Raw genomic sequence first — 24,041 nt, 5'->3', positions numbered from 1 at the left:
CGCCTGGAATCTGCGGATCTCGTGGCGTGGATCTTGAGTGTTCGGCTTTGGCCCAAAAAGGGGCAACTCTTTCTGGTAGCCACGGTGCTGTAGGCAATGGAAACGCCAAGAACAGACCGTGACCTTCAGAAAATAGCGCCAGAGGGAAAAAAACCCTTCCAAAAAAGGGGAAAAAACCTCCAACAGAATGACTCCTGAAAAACAAGAACAAAAGAACAGGAATCAAAAAGAACTGAATTCAAATAGCACAGAATTGGCGAATTCCAGAACCAAAAGGCAAGGAAATCAGGAGCGAGGACATCATCTGAACAGAAAGTGTTGCAGCGCAAAGAAGAGAAGAAAACACTGCCCTTAAATACCAAAAAACAGGAAGTGACCCACAGGAAGAAAAAGGACACCATTTTAGATAGGGAAAAGTAGATAGAACAGAATAGAGTAGAAACCATAGAGACTAGGGAATGAGGAATGCTGGGAAGAAAAAGGTAACCTGGGAAGGGGGAAAAGACATAAAGGAAAGTGCAGCAAAAACCCAAGAAAGAAGAAAGAAGAAAAAGAGGAAACAAGAACAGGTAAGAGGGGTCAGGAGACCCCAAAAATGCGGAGGGAGAGAGCAGTGCGAGGCCCCATGTAAGGCTGGGGCCTCGTAAAGTACAGGAAAGGCTCGGGGCGCGCCGCGTTTTAGAAACGCGATGCGTGGCCCGAGCCGAATGCCCGGCTTGAGCCGAACACTCGGCTCGTGACGCGCGGTGCGGCGCGACATCAGAAAACCAGGCAGCATGCACAGGAGTCCCACAGCACGGGACAAAGAAGGTGCAAATGGAGGCCTATGCAGCACAACACAAAGGGATCCCACTCCGCCGGAGAACCACTCAGGAAGCTGTGCGTCGCAGGATAGAATACCGGGGACCTAAGCTGTGCTGTACACAAAGAACTTCTTGGAAGGTCACACACAAGCCTTGGCAACTGCAAGTCACACTGTGCACAGGGGTACTGTCTTGCGTGGGAAAGCAAGCCCTTACCTCCACCAAAGTTGGACAGCTGGACCTTGGGACTGTCAGAGTCACTTTAGTCTACCACCTGTGTTGCTGGATCCCATTCGTCATCAGGAGAAGAGACCCACGCCACTGGTCATCGCTGCAGAGAGGTGCCTGCTGAAGCAGGGAAGTGACTTCGTCACTCCACGGGAGATTCCTTTGGTTCTTCTGGTGCAGGCTGAAGACAGGCAGTCCTCAGAGGATGCAAGACCAGGAAACAGTTGCGGTTGCTGGCAGGAGCTGAAGATACAATGTTCCAGAAGTCGTCTTTGCTTCTTTGTTGCAGTTTGTAGAGTTCCTGGAGGGTTCAGCTGTGGTTCCGTTGGTAGAAGTTGAAGTAAAGGATGCAGAGGATTCCTGTTGGAGTCTTGCAATCTGAATCTGAGGAAACACCCAGAGGAGAGACCCTAAATAGCCCTGAAAGGGGGATTGGCTAGCTACACAGGTAAGCACCTATCAGAGGAGGGCTCTGACATCACCTGCTGGCACTGGCCACTCAGATCCTCCCAGAGTGCCCCACCACCTTGGAATCCAAGATGGCAAAACTCAGGGACACTCTGGAGGAGCTCTGGGCACAACCCCCGGGGCGGTGATGTATAAGGGAGTGGTCACTCCCCTTTCCTTTGTCCAGTTTTGTGCCAGAGCAGGGACTGGGGGTTCCTCAACCAGTGTAGACTGGATTATGCAAGGAGGGCACCATATGTGCCCTTCAAAGCACTTCCAGAGGCTCTGGGAGGCTACCCCTCCCAAGCCTACAACACCTATTTCCAAAGGGAGAGGCTGTAACACACTGATGTCAGTGTATTTGACTGTGTCAATTGAGTCCTGTTATCCCAATAGCTGCAGCATTTATTTTGCCACCCATAGGGAGCTCAGACAAACCCTTACACAGGACTGCCATTGCAGCACACACTATTTCACAGCCATTTTCACTGCACTTAAGTAACTTATAAGTCACCTACATGTCTAACCTTCACTTGCTGAAGGTTAGGTGCAAAGTTACTAAGTGTGAGGGCACCCTTGCACTAGCAAAGGTGCCCCCACATAGTTCAGGGCCATTTCCCTAAACTTTGTGAGTGTGGGGACGCCATGACACACGTGCACTACATATAGGTCAATATATGCTTCACAATGGTAACTCTGAATATGGCCACGTAACATGTCTAAGATCATGGAATTGTCCCCCCATTCCAAATCTGGTTTGGGGGAGCCAATTCCATGGATCCTGGGGGCTCCACCATGGACCCCCAGTACTGCCAAACCAGCTCTCTCAGGCTTGCACTGCAGCTACAGCTGCTGCCACCTCACAGACAGGGTTCTGCCCTCCTGGGGTCTGGGCAGCCCAGTCCCAGGAAGACAGAACAAAGCATTTCCTTTGAGAGCAGGGTGTTACACCCTCTCCCTTTGGAAATAGCTGTTACAGGCTGGGGAGGGGTAGCCTCCCGCAGCCTCTGGAAATGCTTTAAAGGACACAGATGGTGCCCTCCTAGCATAAACCAGTCTACACTGGTTCAGGGACCCCTTCTCCCCTGCTCTGGCGGGAAACTGAACAAAGGAAAGGGGAGTGACCACTCCCCTGTCCATCACTACCCCAGGGGTGGTGCCCAGAGCTCCTCCAGTGTGTCCCAGACTTCAGACATCTTGCTTTGCAAGGTTTGGGGGCACTCTGGAGGGCTCTGAGTGGCCAGTGCCAGCAGGTGACGTCAGAGACCCCTCCTGATAGGTCCATACCTGATAAGGTAGCCAATCCCCCTCTCAGGGCTATTTAGGGTCTCTCCTGTGGGTTCTCTTCAGATTCTGCTTGCAAATTTTCTTCAGGAATTCTCTGCAACAACTTCAGACTCTTCAGACCTCGGATCAACTGTAGCCTGCTCCAAGAAACGCTGTAACTGCAACAAAGTGTCTACAAGAGACACTTTTCTTCAGCAACTTCAGCTCCAAGTCAGCAACTGCAACAGTTTCCACGTTGTGTGCATGCTCTGGGGACTCCCTGTCTTCATCCTGCACCAGAAGGACCGAAGAAATCTCTTGTGGAGTGACAGAGTCACTCCCGTGCTCCAAGGAGGCACCTTCCAAGGCGACGACCAGTACCCTGGGACTCCTCTCACGGCGACGAGCGTGCTCCTAAGGACACAGAGGGTGGACATCATCGACATAGACTGACCTGAGGTCCTGCTGACACAATTTAGAGGAGGTAAGACCTTGTCTTCCCCCGAGAACGACAGTACCCCTGTGTATTGTGTCTTCTTCAACTCCTGAGGCCTCTGTTCACTCTTTGCAAAATTCTTTCATGCACAGCCTGGCCCAGGTCCCCAGCACGCTACCCTGCGACGCTCAACTCGCTGAGTTGCTCTCCGGCGGCGTGGGACCTTCTTTTGTTGTGCTGTATCAACTGCATTTTACACCTCCTTTGAACCCAGATCCTGCGGCTTCTGGGGGTGCTGGCAGGCATCCCGAGGGCTCTCTAAAGTGCTGAGAGCCCCCCTCTTCCTCCTCACACAGAGTTGAAGCCCCCAGGTCCCTCCTGGGTCCATCCAGCGCCATTTTGATAAAATGCCAAGGCTTGTTGGTCGACTTCCGACACGAAATCTCATCTACAACGATCTTCACGTCATGGGACATCTTTTGCATCACGCAGGAACCCGCTGGCATCTTCCTAGGGTGCATTCCTGCAGTCTTTGACTAACCAGGGACTCTTATTTTGCACCCTCTTCTGGGTTGGCAGGGGCTCCTGTCCTTTCTGGAACTTCTTTCGACTTCTGTACTTGGTCCCCTTCCTTTGCAGGTCTTCAGGTCCAATAATCCAGCAGTTGTTCTTTGCACACTTGGTTGGTTGCTGCTAAATCCCCAAAACGAGGTGTAGTGTGTCCAAAGGAAACTTGCAGTACTTTACTCCTGCTTTTCTGGGCTCTGGGGTGGGGTAATTTACTTACCCTTACTGTATTCTTACTCTCCCAGCGATTCTGCACACACCACACTTGTCTAGGGGGGAATTTGTGATTCACATTCCACTTTTTAAGTATATGGTTTGTGTTGCCCCTAGACCTATTTTCTCCCATTGCATTCTATAGGATTTCCTACTGTTTGCATTGTTCTATGACTATTTACTTGCCTAATTTTGGTGTCTAGTGTCTATATTGTGTATAATACTTACCCCTAGAAGGAGTATTGTCTCTAAGATATTTTTGGTACTGTGTCACCCAAATAAATACCTTTATTTTTTGTAACACTGAGTATTGTCTTTACTTGTGTATAAGTACTGTGTAATTATAACTGGTATTGCATGAGCTTTGCATGTCTTCTAGTTCAGCCTAAGCTGCTCTGCTATAGCTACCTCTATCAGCCTAAGCTGCTAGAACACGACTACTTCACTAACAAGGGATAACTGGACCTGGTATAAGGTGTAAGTACCCAAGGTACCCACTACAAACCAGGCCAGCCTCCTACATTGGTGGTGCAGCGGTGGGATAAGTACTTGCAATTGCTTTACCACTTTGTTACCTGTGCTTTTCACAAGAAAAGCTTGCTCCAATATTTAGAGAATATATAATATGTACCTAGAATCAATTTTCTTACTTTCTTAAAAGTTCTGTTTAACTTGGCAAACGTTTTTCAAAGTTCTAAAAAGTGGTGTTCTTTTCTCTTAAAAGTTAGCTCTGTTATTCTACTAACTTTTTACTCACTTTCCCAAAACGTTTTTTCTTTCAATATGTCTTCTGTAGATGCCACCCCTAGAGCTGCCCAGACTACCTATGACAATTCAAACTATAAAAGCTTGAAGGGGCTCTGCATTGAAAGAAGTTCAGGGAAGTTTAGGGATTGGGAAGAACCCCAATAAGGAGTTCCTTTTAAATCTATTCCTCCAAGATGACCAGGGAGTCAGCACTGGTCCAGATCAGACAAGGGAAGAGGTAGAGGATGACTCCAACCAGGAATGCTCAGAGGAGCATGATGACAATCCTGGGGAGGGTCCTTCTACAGACCTATCTGTCAACAAGCCCCCTAGTATAACTGGTAGTGATAAGAATTCACACTCAAGTAGGGCTCCATTCACCCCTAGAGGCCAGGTCACTAGAGTGGCCCCTGTTAGATATAGGTCTCCCTCTGCACACTCTCATCTTACCTCTGTTTCAGAGACTTCACATAATTCTAACCCTGAGGACCAGTCCCTAGATAGGGAACCCAGACATCTGAGGTTAGAAGAGGCCAGACTGAAGCTAGTGCAGCAGCAGTTGGCCTTAGAAAGGGAGTCCCTGGCTGTGGAGAAAGAGAGGCAGGGTTTGGGGTTAGTTCCCCATGGTGGCAGCAGCAGTTTTAGGAATACAAATGTTAAGGAACCCTCATTTGATTCTAAGAATCTGCACAAAGTTGTCCCTCCTTACAAGGAAGGTGATGACATCAACAAGTGGTTTGCTGCACTTGAGAGGGCCTGTAAAGTTCAGAGGGTCCCTCATGTACAGTGGGCTGCTGTCCTTTGGTTATCCTTCTCTGGCAAAGGGAGAGACAGACTTCTTATTGTCAGAGAGGATGATGCAGATAATTACCAGGTTCTTAAAAATGCACTCTTGGATGGTCTGGGCTTAACCACTGAACAGTACAGATTAGGTTCAGAGAGACCAGAAAGGACTCATCACAGGACTGGACAGACTTTCTGGACTGTTCTGTGAAGGCCCTAGAAGGTTGGTTAAATGGCAGTAAGGTGACTGGTTATGAAAGCCTATATAATTTGATTCCGAGAGAGCATATCTTAAATAATTGTGTGTCTGACTTGTTGCATCAATATCTTGTGGACTCAGATCTGACCTCTCCCCAAGAATTGGGAAAGAAGGCAGACAAATGGGTCAGAACAAGAGTGAACAGAAAAGTTCATACAGGGGGTGACAAGGATGGCAAAAAGAAAGATGGTGAAAAATCTCAGGACAAACATGGGGATAAAGTTAAACACAAAGATCCTTCTTCAGGTGCAAAACACTCCTCTGGTGTTGGGGATAAAACCTCTTCATCTTCTTCAAACTCTTCACACAATCAGAAAAAGCCTTGGTATTATGTGTGTAGAAATAAAGGTCATAGGCCAGGGGATAAGTCCTGCACAGGTAAAGCCCCTGAGCGTACCACTAATATATCAGACTCTAGTGCCCCTAGCAGTAGTGGTACTAGTGGTGGGACTGCTGGCAACAGTCAAAATAAGGGTGTAGTGGCAGGGCTGTGTAAGAATTGTCAGAGCTCCCTATGGGTGGCAAAAGAAATGCTGCAGCCCATAGGGATCTCCTGGAACCCCAATACCCTGGGTACCTCAGTACCATATACTAGGGAATTATAAGGGTGTTCCAGTAGGCCAATGTAAATTGGTAAAAATGGTCACTAGCCTGTTAGTGACAATTTGTACAGAGAGAGCATAACCACTGAGGTTCTGGTTAGCAGAGCCTCAGTGAGATAGTTAGGCACCACACAGGGAACACATACCTATAGGTCACAAACTTATGAGCACTGGGGTCCTGACTAGCAGGGTCCCAGTGACACATAACAACCATACTGAAAACATAGGGTTTTCACTATGAGCACTGGGCCCTGGCTGGCAGGATCCCAGTGAGACAGTGAAAACCCCCTGACATACACTCACAAACAGGCCCAAAGTGGGGGTAACAAGGCTAGAAAGAGGCTGCCTTCCTACATCTTTCCTGTGGAAAGCACCAGTAACAGACTGATTAGGCAATTGCAAGTACTTATCCCACCGCTGCACCACCAGTGTAGGAGGCCGGCCTGGTGTGCAGTGGGTACCTTGTGGTACTTACACCTTGTGCCAGGTCCCGTTGTCCCTTAACAGTGAAATGTAGTCAGTGCCTAGAAGCCGGGCTGTCTAGAGGTAGCTGTAGGCAGAGCAGCCAGGGCTGAACTACATGCAAAGCTCTTGCAATACCACTGCAGTCACACATGAAAGACAATACTCGGTGTTACCAAAAATAAAAAGGTACTTTATTTTAGTGACACAATGCCAAAAATACTCTGGAGACTATACTCCCTTAGGAGGAAGTAACATACAGAGTATATTCACTAGAATGCAGAAATAGCTTTACAAACAGTTAGAAAACAGCGCAAATAGTGAAAATCAGAATAGGTTGCAATGGGCCTAGGGGGGACACACACAATACACTATAATAGTGGAATGCGAAAGTCGGCTTTCAACCTAGGCAAGGGTCATCGGTAGAGGGGCGCTGGGGGTGTAAGAAAACACCAAAGGGAAGTACTAGAACCCACCCCAGAGCCCAGGAAAGCAGGAATAAATCACAGTAAATCACAGAACACACAAAAACACGTGATAGAAGATTATGCAAGAACCAGAAGAGACTGCAAGACACCAACAGTGGATTCCTGGACCTGAAGACCTGTGGAAGAAGGGGACCAAGTCCAAGAAGCACTGAAGAGTCCAGGGAGAACAGGAGCCCCTGCTAACCCAGAGGAAGGTGGAAATGAAGATCCACCGGTGAGAAGACAAAGTCAGTTATGCACCCAAGAAGACAGATGCGGGTTCCTGGTTGGTGCAGAAGATGTCCCACACCGGATGGATGATTGCAGTCTGGTTTGCGTCGCTGGATTCCTCCAACAAGCCTTGGCACACACAAAGCTCACGGTTTGCAGAAAATGGCACTGTCCGGAATCAGGAGGGACCTGGTGGCCTCTACCCAGGAGGGGGAGACAGAGGGGGCTCTCAGCAACTCAGAGAGCCCTCAGAAGACCAGGCAGTGCGCACAGGAGTCCCGCAGCACGGGGACAAAGAAGGTGCAAATGGAGGCCCACACAGCACGACACAAAGGGATCCCACGCGGCTGGAGAACCACTGAGGAAGCTGTGCGTCACAGGATGGAGTGCCAGGGACCTAAGCTGCTCTGTGCACAAATAACTTCTTGGAAGGTCGCAAACAAGCATTGGCAACTACAAGTCACACTGTGCACAGGGGTACTGTCTTGCGTGGGAAAGCAAGCCCTTACCTCCACCAAAGTTGGACAGCTGGACCTTGGGACTGTCAGAGTCACTTTAGTCTACCACCTGTGTTGCTGGATCCCATTCGTCATCAGGAGAAGAGACCCACGCCACTGGTCATCGCTGCATAGAGGTGCCTGCTGAAGCAGGGAAGTGACTCCGTCACTCCACGGGAGATTCCTTTGGTTCTTCTGGTGCAGGCTGAAGACAGTCAGTCCTCGGAGGATGCACGACCTGGAAACAGTTGCAATTGCTGGCAGGAGCTGAAGATACAATGTTGCAGAAGTTGTCTTTGCTTCTTTGTTGCAGTTTATAGAGTTCCTGGAGGGTTCAGCTGCAGTTCTGTCGGTAGAAGATGAAGTAATGGTTACAGAGAATTTCTGCTGGAGTCTTGCAATCCGAATCTGAAAAAATACCCAGAGGAGAGACTCTAAATAGCCCTCAGAGTGGAATTGATCACCTAACCAGGTAAGCACCTATCAGGAGAGGTCTCCGATGTCACCTGCTGGCACTGGCCACACAGAGGCTTCCATAGTGCCCCACCACCTTAGAGTCTAAGATGGCAAAACCCAGGGACACTCTGGAGGAGCTCTGGGCACCACCCCTGGGGTGGTGATGGACAGGGGAGTGGTCCCTCTCCTTTCCTTTGTCCAGTTTCGTGCCAGAGCTGGGACTGGGAGATCCTGAACTGGTGTAGACTGGATTATGCAAAGAGGGCACCATCTGTGCCCTTCAAAGCATTTCCAGAGGCTCTGGGAAGATGCCCCTCCCATGCCTGTAACACCTATTTCCAATGGGAGAGGGTGTCACACCCCTCTCCTAGAGGAAATGGATTGTTCTGCCTTCCTGGGCTCGAGCTGCTCAAGCAACAGGAGGGCAGAAACGTGTCTGTGAGGTGGCAGCAGCTGCTTCCTGGAAAACCTCAGAAGGCTGGTTTGGCAGTACTGGGGGTCCAGGGTGGAGCCCCCAGAGTGCATGGGATTGTACAACCAATACTAGAATCAGTATTGGGGTACAGTTCCCAGTTGTTAGACACCCTACATGGACATATTTGGAGTTACCATTGTGAAGCTGGACATAGGTATTGACCTATGTCCGGTCTACGCATAAAATGACGTCCCCGCAGTCACAAAGTCCAAGAAAATTGTCCTGGACAACGAGGGAGCACCTCTGTTCATGCAGGGTTTCCGTCACACACAGGTGCTCTGCACCTAACCTTCAGGGTTGGAAGGCCTGACATATAGGGGACTTATAAGTGACCTGGTACAGAGTGAATGGCTGTGAAAGGGTATATGTACTATTTCACACAGCCTGCAATGACAGTCCTGCAGAAGTCTTTGCATGGGCTCCCTATGGGTGGCAAAAGTAATGCTGCAGCCTATAGGGATCACCTGGAACCCCAATGCCCTGGGTACCTCAGTACCATATACTAGGGACTTATGAGGGGGCACCAGTATGCCAATTTGGGATGAAATACTGGGTTACCAGTATGTAGTGACAAATTTGAGAGGAGAGAGAGCATAAGCACTGGGGTCCTGGCTAGCAGGATCCCACTGACACAGTCAAACACACCAACATCAGGCAGAAATTGTGGGCACCATTCCTACAGGTAAGGCGCATGCCAGCCCTTGGGATGCCGACAGGTGGTCCTTGCAATCCCACTTTATTGCTAGTATATGGTACAACTTCAGGCCTGAGGTAAGGCCCCGTGCCAGCTGTGGAGATGCCAACAGGTGGCCCCTGCCATCTCACTTGTCTGCTACTGTATGGCACAACTTCAGGCCTGAGGTAAGGCGCATGCCAGCCCCTTGGGATGCCACATCCTCATTAAGTGATTTGTGGCACTTGACGTCACTAGTGAACTCTGATCACTCATTGGCTGACGAGCTGGGCTGAGCCACCTCCCAGATCGTCCACCCGCAAATGCCGGGTCAGATGAAGGTCAGTCCAGCCCTGCACTGGGGCTGGCAGGGAGATGAGCCCTTGCCTGACAAGCCCCGAGGCTCCCCGACTCTTCTTCCAGGGCGGTGGGAACATCCAGCCCTGCTTCGGCCCTCACATCCGCTCAGACCTCGGCCAGGGTCTTTTGGGAGCTATAACGTTGCTGCTGGTTTGAGGTTAGCGTCGAGAAGCCGAGCACGGCAGTTTGAGGGCTCGCCTTCGCTTCCTCGCCCCGGTGTCTTGTAATTGTGAAATGTTGACATTGGGGTTTGGGGAGTAGGGTTACCTGTCAGAGGAGGGCTGGAGGCGATGTTCATCCGCTGCAAGATGCAAGGAGCTGCTGTGTTTCTGCTCCTCGGGAACCGGAGAGCGCCTGGAAACGGACCTGGAGTAATTGGGAGCAGATGCCGCCCTGTGCGGCTGCGCCAGGTGCCCCTGTGCCAGGACACATGAGTCAGGCCTTCCAGGGCAGCAGCGCGCCAGGGGGACCCCGTGTTTGTATAACAACTGAAGCATCTACGAGGCTCCAAGGAGGGGTGCGATGTCTGCGCATGACACACACCAAAGACACACTGCACACGAGAAAACACACTGTGCTGTGTGCCATCGAGCTCCCAGCACACACCAAAGACACTGCACACGAGAAAACACACTGCGCTGTGTGCCATCGAGCTCCCAGCACACACCAAAGACACACTGCACACAAGAAAACACACTGCGCTGTGTGCTATAGAGCTCCCAGCACACACCAAAGACACACTGCACACAAGAAAACACACTGCGCTGTGTGCTATAGAGCTCCCAGCACACACCAAAGACACACTGCACACAAGAAAACACACTGCACTGTGTGCTATAGAGCTCCCAGCACACACCAAAGACACACTGCACACAAGAAAACACACTGCACTGTGTGCAATCGAGCTCCCAGCACACACCAAAGACACACTGCACACAAGAAAACACACTGCACACAAGAATACACACAGCACTGTCTGCCATCGAGCTCCCAGCACACACCAGAGACGCACTGCACACAAGAAAACACACTGCGCTGTGTGCTATAGAGCTCCCAGCACACACCAAAGACACACTGCACACAAGAAAACACACTGCACTGTGTGCTATAGAGCTCCCAGCACACACCAAAGACACACTGCACACAAGAAAACACACTGCACTGTGGGCAATCGAGCTCCCAGCACACACCAAAGACACACTGCTCACAAGAAAACACACTGCGCTGTGTGCCATCGAGCTCCCGGCACACACCAGACACACTGCACACAAAAACACACACTGCGCTGTGTGCCATCGAGCTCCCAGCACACACCAAAGACACACTGCACACAACAAAACACACAAGAAAACACACTGCACTGCGTGCCATCGAGCTCCCAGCACACACCAGATACACTGCACACGAGAAAACACACTGCACTGCGTGCCATCGAGCTCCCAGCACACACCAGACACACTGCACACAAGAAAACACACTGCGCTGTGTGCCATCGAGCTCCCAGCACACACCAAAGACACACTGCACACGAGAAAACACACTGCACTGTGTGCCATCGAGCTCCCAGCACACACCAAAGACACACTGCACACGAGAAAACACACTGCGCTGTGTGCCATCGACCTCACAGCACACACCAAAGGCGCACTGCACACGAGAAAACACACACTCCGCTGTGTGCCATCGAGCTCCAAGCACACACCAAAGGCGCACTGCACACAAGAAAACACACTGCACTGTGTGCCATCGAGCTCCCAGCACACGCCAAAGACACACTGCACACAAGAAAACACACTGCACTGTGTGCCATCGAGCTCCCAGCACACGCCAAAGACACAGTGCACACAAGAAAACACTGCACTGTGTGCCATCGAGCTCCCAGCACACGCCAAAGACACACTGCACACGAGAAAACACACTGCACTGCGTGCCATCGAGCTCCCAGCACCCACCATACACACTGCACACAAAAACACACACTGCGCTGTGTGCCATCGAGCTCCCAGCGCACACCAAAGACACACTGCACACGAGAAAACACACTGCGCTGTGTGCCATCGACTTCCCAGCACACACCAAAGACACACTGCACACGAGAAAACACACTCTGCGCTGTGTGCCATCGACCTCCCAGCACACGCCAAAGGCACACTGCACGCAAGTAAACACACTCCGCTGTGTGCCATCGAGCTCCCAGCACACGCCAAAGACACACTGCACGCAAGAAAACACACTGCGCTGTGTGCAATCGAGCTCCCAGCACACACCAAAGACACACTGCACGCGAGAAAACACACTGCGCTGTGTGCAATCGAGCTCCCAGCACACACCAAAGACACACTGCACACGAGAAAACACACTGCGCTGTGTGCCATCGACCTCCCAGCACACGCCAAAGACACACTGCACACGAGAAAACACACTGCGCTGCGTGTCATCGAGCTCCCAGCACACGCCAAAGACACACTGCACATGAGAAAACACACTGCGCTGCGTGCCATCGAGCTCCCAGCACACGCCAAAGACACACTGCACACGAGAAAACACACTGCGCTGCGTGCCATCGAGCTCCCAGCACACGCCAAAGACGCACTGCACACGAGAAAACACACTGCGCTGCGTGCCATCGAGCTCCCAGCACACACCAAAGACGCACTGCACGCGAGAAAACACACTGCGCTGCGTGCCATCGACCTCCCAGCACACACCAAAGGCGCACTGCACACGAGAAAACACACACTCCGCTGTGTGCCATCGAGCTCCCAGCACACACCAAAGGCGCACTGCACACAAGAAAACACACTGCACTGTGTGCCATCGAGCTCCCAGCACACGCCAAAGACGCACTGCACACAAGAAAACACACTGCACTGTGTGCCATCGAGCTCCCAGCACACACCAAAGACACTGCACACGAGAAAACACACTGCGCTGTGTGCCATCGAGCTCCCAGCACACACCAAAGACACACTGCACACAAGAAAACACACTGCGCTGTGTGCTGTAGAGCTCCCAGCACACACCAAAGACACACTGCACACAAGAAAACACACTGCACTGTGTGCTATAGAGCTCCCAGCACACGCCAAAGACACACTGCACACGAGAAAACACACTGCACTGCGTGCCATCGAGCTCCCAGCACCCACCATACACACTGCACACAAAAACACACACTGCGCTTTGTGGCATCGAGCTCCCAGCGCACACCAAAGACACACTGCACACGAGAAAACACACTGCACTGTGTGCCATCGACTTCCCAGCACACACCAAAGACACACTGCACACGAGAAAACACACACTGCGCTGTGTGCCATCGACCTCCCAGCACACGCCAAAGGCACACTGCACGCAAGAAAACACACTGCACTGTCTGCCATCGAGCTCCCAGCACACGCCAAAGACGCACTGCATGCAAGAAAACACACTGCACTGTGTGCCATCGAGCTCCCAGCACACGCCAAAGACACACTGCACGCAAGAAAACACACTGCACTGTGTGCCATCGAGCTCCCAGCTCACGCCAAAGACACACTGCACACAAGAAAACACACAAGAAAACACACTGCGTTGTGTGCCATTGAGCTCCCAGCACACACCAGACACACTGCACAAAAGAAAATACACTGTGCTGTGTGCCATCGAGCTCCCAGCACACACCAGACACACTGCACACAAGAAAACACACACAAGAAAACACACTGCGCTGTGTGCCATCGAGCTCCCGGCACACACCAAAGACACACTGCACACAAGAAAACACACTGCACAGTGTGCCATCGAGCTCCCAGCACACACCAAAGACACACTTCACCACAAGAAAGCACACTGCACTGTGTGCCATCGACCTCCCAGCACACACAAGACAAACTGCGCTGTGTGTCATCGAGCTCCGAACACACACCAAAGGCACACTGCACACAAGAAAACACACTGTGCTGTGTGCCATCGAGATCCCAGCACACGCCAAAGACACACTGCACACAAGAAAACACACACAAGAAAACACACTGCACTGTGTGCCATCGAGCTCCCAGCACACGCCAAAGACCCACTGCACACAAGAAAACACACACAAGAAAACACACTGCACTGTGTGCCATTGAGCTCCCAGCACACACCAAAGACACACTGTACACAAAAAAACACACTGCACACAAGAATACACACAGCACTGTGTGCCGTCGAGCTCCCAGCACACACCAAAGACACACTGCACACAAGAAAACACACTGCACTGTGTGCTATAGAGCTCCCAGCACACACCAAAGACACACTGCACACAAGAAAACACACAAGAAAACACACTGCGTTGTGTGCCATTGAGCTCCCAGCACACACCAGACACACTGCACACAAGAAAATACACTGCGCTGTGTGCCATCGAGCTCCCAGCACACACCAGACACACTGCACACAAGAAAACACACACAAGAAAACACACTGCGCTGTGTGCCATCGAGCTCCCGGCACACACCAAAGACACACTGCACACAAGAAAACACACTGCACTGTGTGCCATCGAGCTCCCAGCACACACCAAAGACACACTTCACCACAAGAAAACACACTGCACTGTGTGCCATCGAGCTCCCAGCACACACAAGACAAACTGCGCTGTGTGTCAACGAGCTCCGAACACACACCAAAGGCACACTGCACACAAGAAAACACACTGTGCTGTGTGCCATCGAGATCCCAGCACACGCCAAAGACACACTGCACACAAGAAAACACACACAAGAAGACACACTGCACTGTGTGCCATCGAGCTCCCAGCACACGCCAAAGACCGACTGCACACAAGAAAACACACACAAGAAAACACACTGCACTGTGTGCCATTGAGCTCCCAGCACACACCAAAGACACACTGCACACAAGAAAACACACTGCACTGTGTGCTATAGAGCTCCCAGCACACACCAAAGACACACTGCACACAAGAAAATACACTGCACACAAGAAGACACTCTGTGCTGTGTGCCATCGAGCTCTCAGCACATGCTAAAGACACACTGCACACAAGAAAACAAACTGCACACAAGAAAACACACTGCCCTGTGTGCCATTGACCTCCCAGCACACACAAGACAAACTGCGCTGTGTGTCATCGAGCTCCGAACACACACCAAAGGCTAACTGCACACAAGAAAACACACTGTGCTGTGTGCCATCGAGATCCCAGCACACGCCAAAGACACACTGCACACAAGAAAACACACACAAGAAAACACACTGCACTGTGTGCCATCGAGCTCCCAGCACACGCCAAAGACCCACTGCACACAAGAAAACACACACAAGAAAACACACTGCACTGTGTGCCATTGAGCTCCCAGCACACACTAAAGACACACTGTACACAAGAAAACACACTGCACTGTGTGCTATAGAGCTCCCAGCGCACACCAAAGACACACTGCACACAAGAATACACACTGTGCTGTGTGCCATCGAGCTTCCAGCATACACCAAAGACACACTGCACACAAGAAAAAATACTGCACACAAGAAAAGACACTGCCCTGTGTGCTATCCAGCTCCCAACACACACAAAAGACACACTGCGCTGTGTGCCATCGAGGTCTGAACATACACCAAAGACACACTGCACACAAGAATACACACTGTGCTGTGTGCCATCGAGCTTCCAGCATACACCAAAGACACACTGCACACAAGAAAAAATACTGCACACAAGAAAAGACACTGCCCTGTGTGCTATCCAGCTCCCAGCACACACAAAAGACACACTGCGCTGTGTGCCATCGAGGTCTGAACATACACCAAAGACACACTGCACCACAAGAAAACACACTGCACTGTGTGCCATTGAGCTCCCAGCACACACGAAAGACACACTGCACACAAAAAACACACTGCAATGTGTGCCCTCGAGCTCCTAGCACACACCAAAGACACACTGCGCTGTGTGCCATCGAGCCCCAAACACACACCAAATACACACTGCACACAAGAAAACACACTCCACTGTGTGCTGTAGAGCTCCCAGCACACACCAAAGACACACTGCACACAAGAAAACACACTGCCCTGTGTGCTATAGAACTCCCAGCACACACCAAACACACACTGCATACGAGAAAACACACTGCACTGTGTGTCGTCGAGCTCCCAGCACACACTAAAGACACACTGCACACAAGAAAACACACTGCACTGTGTGCTATAGAGCGCACAGCACACACCAAAGACACACTGGACTGTGTGCCATCGAGCTCCCAGCACACACCAGAGACGCACTGCGCTGTGTGCCATCGAGATCCAAACACACACCAAAGACACACTGCACACAAGAAAACACACTGCGCTGTGTGCCATCGAGATCCAAACACACACCAAAGACACAGTGCACACAAGAAAACACACTGCACTGTGTGCCATCGAGCTCCCAGCACACACCAGACACACTGCACACAAGAAAACACACTGCACTGTGTGCCATCGACCTCCCAGCACACACCAAAGACACACTGCACACAAGAAAACACACTGCACTGTGTGCCATCGAGATCCAAACACACACCAAAGACACACTGCACACAAGAAAACACACTGCGCTGTGTGCCATCGAGCTCCCAGCACACACCAAATACACACTGCACACAAGAAAACACACTGCACACAAGAATACACACAGCACTGTGTGCCATCGACCTCCCAGCACACACCAAAGACACACTGCACACAAGAAAACACACTGCACACAAGAATACACACAGCACTGTGTGCCATCGAGCTCCCAGCACACACTAAAGACACACTGCACACGAGAAAACACACTGCACACAAGAAAACACACTGCACTGTGTGCCATCGACCTCCCAGCACACACCAAAGACACACTGCACACGAGAAAACACACTGCGCTGTGTGCCATCGACCTCCCAGCACACACCAAAGACACACTGCACACAAGAAAACACACTGCGCTGTGTGCCATCGAGCTCCCAGCACACACTAAAGACACACTGCACACGAGAAAACACACTGCACACAAGAATACACACAGCACTGTGTGTCATCGAGCTCCCAGCACACACTAAAGACACACTGCACACAAGAAAACACACTGCACTGTGTGCCATCGAGCTCCCAACACCACAACAAAACTACACTGCACCGTTGGCATCAAATTCCCCAACACCACACCAAAAACACACTCACTGTGTGCCAACAAATTCCAAACGCCACTCCAAAAACACATTGCACTGCGCTCCAACAAGCTCCAAACACCAAATCAAAACCACACTGCACTGTGTGCCAAAGGCTCCGAACACCACTCCAAAAACACACTGTACTCACTGTTTGTCGTCAGGCTCCCAACACTAAAACAAAAACAGGTTGCACTGTGTGCCCTCACCCTCCCAACACCACTCCAAAAACGCACTCCATTGTGAGCCATCAATCTCCAAACACCACCCAAATGCACTGCAGTCCAGGCCTTCAAGCACCAAACTTTTCCCCCATATTTTTTCGGACCCTCTTTTTGTTGGCTTCTGGACTCTAGGCACCTTACCACTGCTAATCAGTGCTCAAGTGCATATGCTGTCGCCCCTAGAACTTGGTATGACTGGCTTACACCTGATTGGCTTATTTAATTTACATGTAAGTCCCTTGTAGAGTGGTACACCATATATACCGGGTCAGTAAATTAAATGCTACCAGTGGGCCTGAAGCGCAGATTGCGTCGTCCACAGGAGTAGCCTTTCAAACCTGTCTCAGGACGGCCACCACAGGGCCCGTGTGCGCAGTTTACTGCCATATTGACTCAGCAAGTCAAACTAATTGCCACGGACTAAACTTCCCTTTTGCTACACCTAAGTCACCCTTAAGGTAGGCCCTAGAAAGCCCTATGAACAGGGTGCTGTGTGTGTAAAAGACAGGAAATATGCATTGATGTACTCCATGTCCTAGTCCTAGTTGTGACAAACAGCGTATTTAGTTTCTCACTACTGGGAGTGCTGCTCCTCTCAGAGGATTGCATTGGAAATCTCCTGACATCTTTCTAAGTGGAATCTTCTGATCTATGAGGAATAGCTTGGACATGTTTAGTATGTTTGGAATGGTAGTGGGAAATCCTGCTTACTGGCGTGGGTGGATTTTACATTACTATTTTAGAAATGCCCCTTTTAGAAAGTGGTAATTTCTCTGTGGTTATAACTCTAGAGCTTTGCAGTCTGACTCCAATCCACATCTGCGGCAGAGTGACACCTCCACTTAGTGCATACTCTCCAGTATGGGCTGTGTGTGACAGAAGTGGTATCTGCATACGGATCATCATCCTGGGATGGGGAGAGGGAGGGTTGTTCACACCTTAGTTGTCAGTAGGCTGTGTCCTGCCCTCACACTATGGACTGATTACCCCCTACTGATGTCTGGGGACAGGACTGGGATGATAGGGTGTTGTGCTTCACTTGAAAGGATCCCTCTAAGGTTAGCCCCTGAACAAAGGCATTTTTGAGTATAAGTACAGGTGCTCTGCTACCCTGATTTTAGAGCACGTTTGGAACTGGGACTGAACCGCTGTCAGAAGGACTGCTGGACTGCACAAAGGAATCAAATGGACTGCTCTTCTGCTGTTGCCCTGCTGCTTGGTATCTGCTGGGCAGCACAAAGGGCTCATCGGGATTGCTTTTCTGCTTGTTGCCATGCTGCCAGCTGCTTCCTGACCCTGGTCTGCTAAGAGAACTGTTGTTTTGTAGGAGGAACTGCCACCTGGGCCCCCTGCTTCATTTTGTGCTGCCTCCTGCATCTTGGTGCCCTCAGTTTTCTCCAGGGAAGCCCAGTGCATGGTTAGTGCTGGGTTTGCCCCTGGTCCCTACAATTATAGCACCTGGGGAGGGCTTCCCTGTCCACTTCAATGATACTCAATGCAGGGAAAGCGCTGTGTGGATTCCCTTCATTGTTTCTCTTCTCCCTAGCGCATGGCGAGCGCTTGACAACTTCAGATTGGTATCCAACAACTAGCGCGTAGTGAGCGCTTCATCTACCAGGGATTTACTGTCCCTGCTACATTGCTCATTGGGACAGCACTTCGAGTGGGGGCAGGTCAATGCCGTCGGGCCAGGTTCCAGCTGATATCTACATCGGGAGGTCTTGTTCCCATGGTGAATCAGTGTCACCGCCCAGGTGCCTACAAGCTTGACAGGAAGCAAGTGAAGATGCACCTGAGGTGGGCATCTCGTTCCCATGAGGTGGGCATCTTGTTCCCATGGTGAATCAGTGTCACCGCCCAGGTGCCTACTAGCTTGACAGGAAGCAAGTGAAGATGCACCTGAGGTGGGCATCTCGTTCCCATGAGGTGGGCATCTCGTTCCCATGAGGTGGGCATCTTGTTCCGAGGTTGAATCAGTGTCACCGCCCAGGTGCCTACTAGCTTGACAGGAAGCGAGTGAAGATGCACCTGATGTAGGCATCTCGTTCCCATGAGGTGGGCATCTCGTTCCCATGAGGTGGGCATCTTGTTCCGAGGTTGAATCAGTGTCACCGCCCAGGTGCCTACTAGCTTGACAGGAAGCGAGTGAAGATGCACCTGAGGTGGGCATCTCGTTCCAATGAGGTGGGCATCTTGTTCCGAGGTTGAATCAGTGTCACCACTCAGGTGCCTACTAGCTTGACAGGAAGCGAGTGAAGCCGCGCCTGAAAGGGGCATCGTGTTCCCATTCCAGCCGCCCCTCCTCGCCTGAGGAAAGCAGGTATCATAGCAGCATCATAGCAGCATCCCAGCCCGGGCCGGCTTTACACGTCCATCTACTAAGCCTGTTGCGCCTTCCTGCTTAACTTAAAGCGAGTATTGGATAATCTACGTGCAGGTTGGTTCCGGGCCTCATTTCTACACTGCCACACTCCCCTGCCTGACGCAAAGGGAACTCCAGACCGACTCCGCTCAGCTTGGTGTAAGCCTCAGATGGTGCATTGAGGTTTGCTGAGGCAGGCTCCGTTCAGCCTGGTCAGGTTGGCGTTGCATCTTCTTTGTACATTGAGGTGAACTTCCCACCTCCAGTTTGCATTTGCCAGAATTTTGCCTCCCACTGCACCCATTGACTGTACTGCATCTTCTCAGCAACCATATTAAAATATAGAATATACTGGTGTACTTACTGTATTACTTACCTTACTTATTGAGTAATTGTACAACTGTATTCCTGGTATTACAGTTCTGTGCCTTAATTAAAACTCGATTTGCTGAAATATGATTGTGTCTTAATTGTTCCTCATTTACCTTATTATGGCTGTTGCTGGCATGAACCAGCCTCACCCTTTCTGAATGAAGCAGGAGAACCAGATCTGCCTTGGGAGAGAAGGATTAAAATGTTTGAATCCTACCTAATTACCACTGGGGAGGAGGGGAATTTAGCCCAATAAGGAAACTGCCTTAAAGTAGGCATGCACAGTAAGAAGATATATGACGACCTCCTGGATCACACTATAGGTGGGAAGGAGTAGGAGCACAGCTAGATGTATATGAGATCACATGGACAGGATCAGAAGGCTGTGCTAAGGAAAACATGAATGTGGTCCTGCAGAGACACAAGTTCCTCAGCAGCATACAAAGTAAAGAGGAGAAAGCGGCCTTTTATATTGCAGTTCTGAGAGGGTGGTCTGCACCCGCGATTTTGGTTAGCTCGAAGACTCTCTTATAGGAGGCCAACTGGTAAGATGCACAAACAACCCCAAAATTCAAGAAAACTATTGGTCTTAAATCCTAACCTAGAAGAAGCCATTGATATAGCTAGGGGATGGAGCATGCAGCTATATGAATAAAAGAAATGAAGGCCCATCTGAAAGAAGAATTGCGTAAAGAGTCGTAGATGTTAACAATGTAAATGAAGCAGAAGTCTACACTGTGAAAAATGTACAGTTGCAAAAACAAAATGAAAAGTTCAACAAAGGTGAGGTACTGAAATGCTTTGGGTGTGGCAACACTAGTCATTCAGCAAATAGTCTGAAATGTCCATCGAGACCCGTAATGTGTAGAAAATGTCATGAGAGGACTTTTGTGAAAGTGTGTAAAGATGCTGAAAGTAAGGACTTTATTTGGCCATGTTTTGGTTGTTGATTGTGAGAAGGATAACAAGATTGTTTTTCAGTTAAACTCCATTGAACAACAAGAAAATGTTAATTATCCGACTTGTGATATTGCTCTAGATGATGTAATTTCTGCTATCTTTGCTGACTCGTGCTCTCCTTACACTCTTATAGGTAGTAATGTCTTTAAGGAAAAATGTATGGGAAAATGTACACACTTGAACCAGCAGATATTAAACCTTGGGGTTATAACAAAGACCTAATTCTGTTAGTAGGTATGCATATCATTCAAAGATAGGACCACAGTAGGGAAAGTTTATTTAACCACACAAGGGTCAAACATATTAGGGTGGAAACATCAGAAGGCGCTAGGTATCAAGCTGGTCCCTAACAATTAAAGAATCCATCCAGCTAGATCACACTGCAGGCAAACCTATTTATAAGAACCTGAGGGATGTTATGGTCATACCGCATGTCTCCCAAGTCTGTAACTAGAATATCTCCCTTCACAGCCCTAAAAGGCAGGAAACTAGGATAGAGAGACTATGGCCAAATCTCTTCATGTTCTCCAAAATAAGTAAAAATCCTGGTATGAGAAAAAATGGGTGGTCAAACAACAGAAATGGAAAATAGGCCGATGGGTAGTGGTGAAAGTTCCCTTCAAGAGTAAGAATCAATTCACAGAGTTTTCCCAACCATCTAGAATTTGTAAGATTAAGCAGAACACTATAGTAGTGAATGGGAAGATGTGGAGCATGGAAAGAATATCTTATCACCCTGAAATCTTCCTTAAGAGATCTACCACCCAACAGAATCTAGAGCTGATTAACCCTGACATGTCAACCCTTAGAAAAAGCAACAGGGCCACAAAACCTCCCAGTTGGTTGAAAGATTACAAAATAATCATCTGTATTTCCTTATATTTCCACTCCATGTGTTATAAATATAATAAGTGACCACTGCATAATTGGCAACATTTGAATGTGTTCCTACTGTTGTTCATATAGATAAGGTATGTTTCAATTTTCATATATCAGTAGGTAAAGGTTTGTATATATTCATACTTTTTTCCCAGGGAGGAAGATGTGTTGTGACATACATTCTACTTTCCCTATCCCCGCTTTGTACTATCGCAGTGGAACATTCCACCTGGAGTTGTGTTTGAATGTTGAGAGGTCTGTCAGCCTGTCCTGTGTGTTAAGACTGGAGACACTTGTATGAGGTACTCTGATTACCTCTGTCTGGGTAAAGTACTTACCTCACTGCTGGACTTCATTACTGCAGATGGTGATGAGGATGGGGTGCTGTGTGGGGGACAGTGAAGTGTCTTCACCCCTGTAGATACTTTCTCACCATCTCTATCCCTGCTTGGGATTCAAGGCTCTTCTCCTCGTTTTTATTTGGCTGTCGCTTTGTCTAGTAGTTAACCCGCAGCTGGACTTTGTTACTGCATTTACTAACACTGCCCTGTGTATCTTCATGTGTAAAATAGTTTGTGTATGGCATCTGCAATGCTGCCTCATTTATTCACCATATGCAGTAAAGCTTTAGGAACTTCCCTTGAGTATGGGGTTGCTCCTGTTAAAACTGTGGTGCCTTTTGAAGCCGCTCTTTGGATTATGAAACCGCTCTGCAGAAGACACTAGTACTTGTTTCACATGTAGGCCCAAATTTACGAACACTGCACTGGTTGTGCATTGCTTTTATAGAGCAAAAGCAGGTTCAAAGTATATTGGTGGGATTTACTTCCCAATGCATGTGTGTTGGAAAGTTGGCCAAAGTAAGCCAAAGTAGTGCTACTTTGCAGCAAGTGGACATTCCATGAGTGGTACATGGGTGTTTCTGTGCAACCACCCATGGGTATGGACGCACATTTGTATCTGCAAACAGAGATTTGTGTCAAAATCTACGCTTCCTCAAGGCAGGTGTATTTGTGGAGCAAGTTCTAAAACTCCACACATTTTCAACTTTGTGTGTGTGCTCCACTGTACAGCCACATACAAAGTGTGAAAAGTACTTAAGTATTGTATGTTGTACAGAAAGGGTCTCTGCTCAGCACAAAACCGATGCTTGACAGAACACACACATCCTTGCAGTTTGGTGCAAGGATGTGTTTATTGGTGCATGGCATCTTTAAGGGCACCAGTGCAGGGAAAGCGAAACAGCTCTGTATCTCAGTAGACATCTCTGTTTCAGGCAGCAGCACCTTTGGTTGCTGCATTCGGTGGAGTGAAACATTGGTAAATCTGACCCCTCCTGTGTATCAATGTATCAATCAATCAATCAATCAATCAGGATTTGTAAACTGTGGCTAATCACCCGACAGGGTTTTCAAGCGCTTGCAGGTCCCAGAGGCTCATTCGAACAGCCAGGTCTGACGCTCTGAATTTGCCAGTGAGCCCCATTTATTTCAAACTTGCTGTACACAGTCTGTAATCTCTGCCTAAGTGTACCAAGCCTGTAAACTCCATCTCAATATCCAATGTGCATGTCCCTTCTATACACTGCTTTGCAAATAAACAATTTCCACTTTGTAATGCTTTCACCAGTTCTCTTCTATTCCACTGACATGCCTTCATTCCTTTCATAGGATATTTGGGTTCTACAAAGGAATCCTCCCTCCGATCCTGGCTGAGACACCAAAGCGAGCTGTGAAGGTAAGGGACTGAGATGGTGAGGACCTGTGGTGGTGAATATCTGTCATGATACGGAGGTGAGATGGTAAGGGCCTGTGGTGGTGATGGACTGTGATGACCTGGAGGTGGGATGGTAAGGACCCACGGTGATGAAGGACTGTGGTGACATGGAGGTGAGATGGTAAGGACCTGTGGTGGTGATGGACTGTGATGACCTGGAGGTGAGATGGTAAGGACCTGTGGTGATGAAGGGCTGTGATGGCATGAAGGTGACATGGTAAGGACCAGCGATGGTGAGGGACTGTGATGACATGGAGGTGGGATGGTAAGGACCCATGGTGGTGAAGGGCTGTGATGGTATGGAAGTGAGATAGT

The 24,041-nt window shown here is 49.5% G+C and overlaps 1 protein-coding gene across 3 annotated transcripts in view; it reads left to right on the top strand.

Moving 5' to 3' along the window:
* SLC25A21 (solute carrier family 25 member 21) overlaps positions 1–24,041 on the top strand; it is a 688,489-nt gene that overhangs the window by 527,532 nt on the left and 136,916 nt on the right. For all 3 annotated transcript variants that reach the window (XM_069209140.1, XM_069209141.1, XM_069209143.1), the window contains one exon: positions 23,621–23,687. In XM_069209140.1, the coding sequence (XP_069065241.1) occupies positions 23,621–23,687 (67 nt within the window). The remainder of the gene's footprint in view (positions 1–23,620; positions 23,688–24,041) is intronic.

This window comes from Pleurodeles waltl, chromosome 9 (assembly GCF_031143425.1).
Source record: "Pleurodeles waltl isolate 20211129_DDA chromosome 9, aPleWal1.hap1.20221129, whole genome shotgun sequence".
Taxonomy (NCBI): Eukaryota; Metazoa; Chordata; class Amphibia; order Caudata; family Salamandridae; genus Pleurodeles; species Pleurodeles waltl.
The sequence above is the reverse complement of the archived record's forward strand: the minus strand, read 5'-3'. Positions and strand labels throughout refer to the sequence as shown.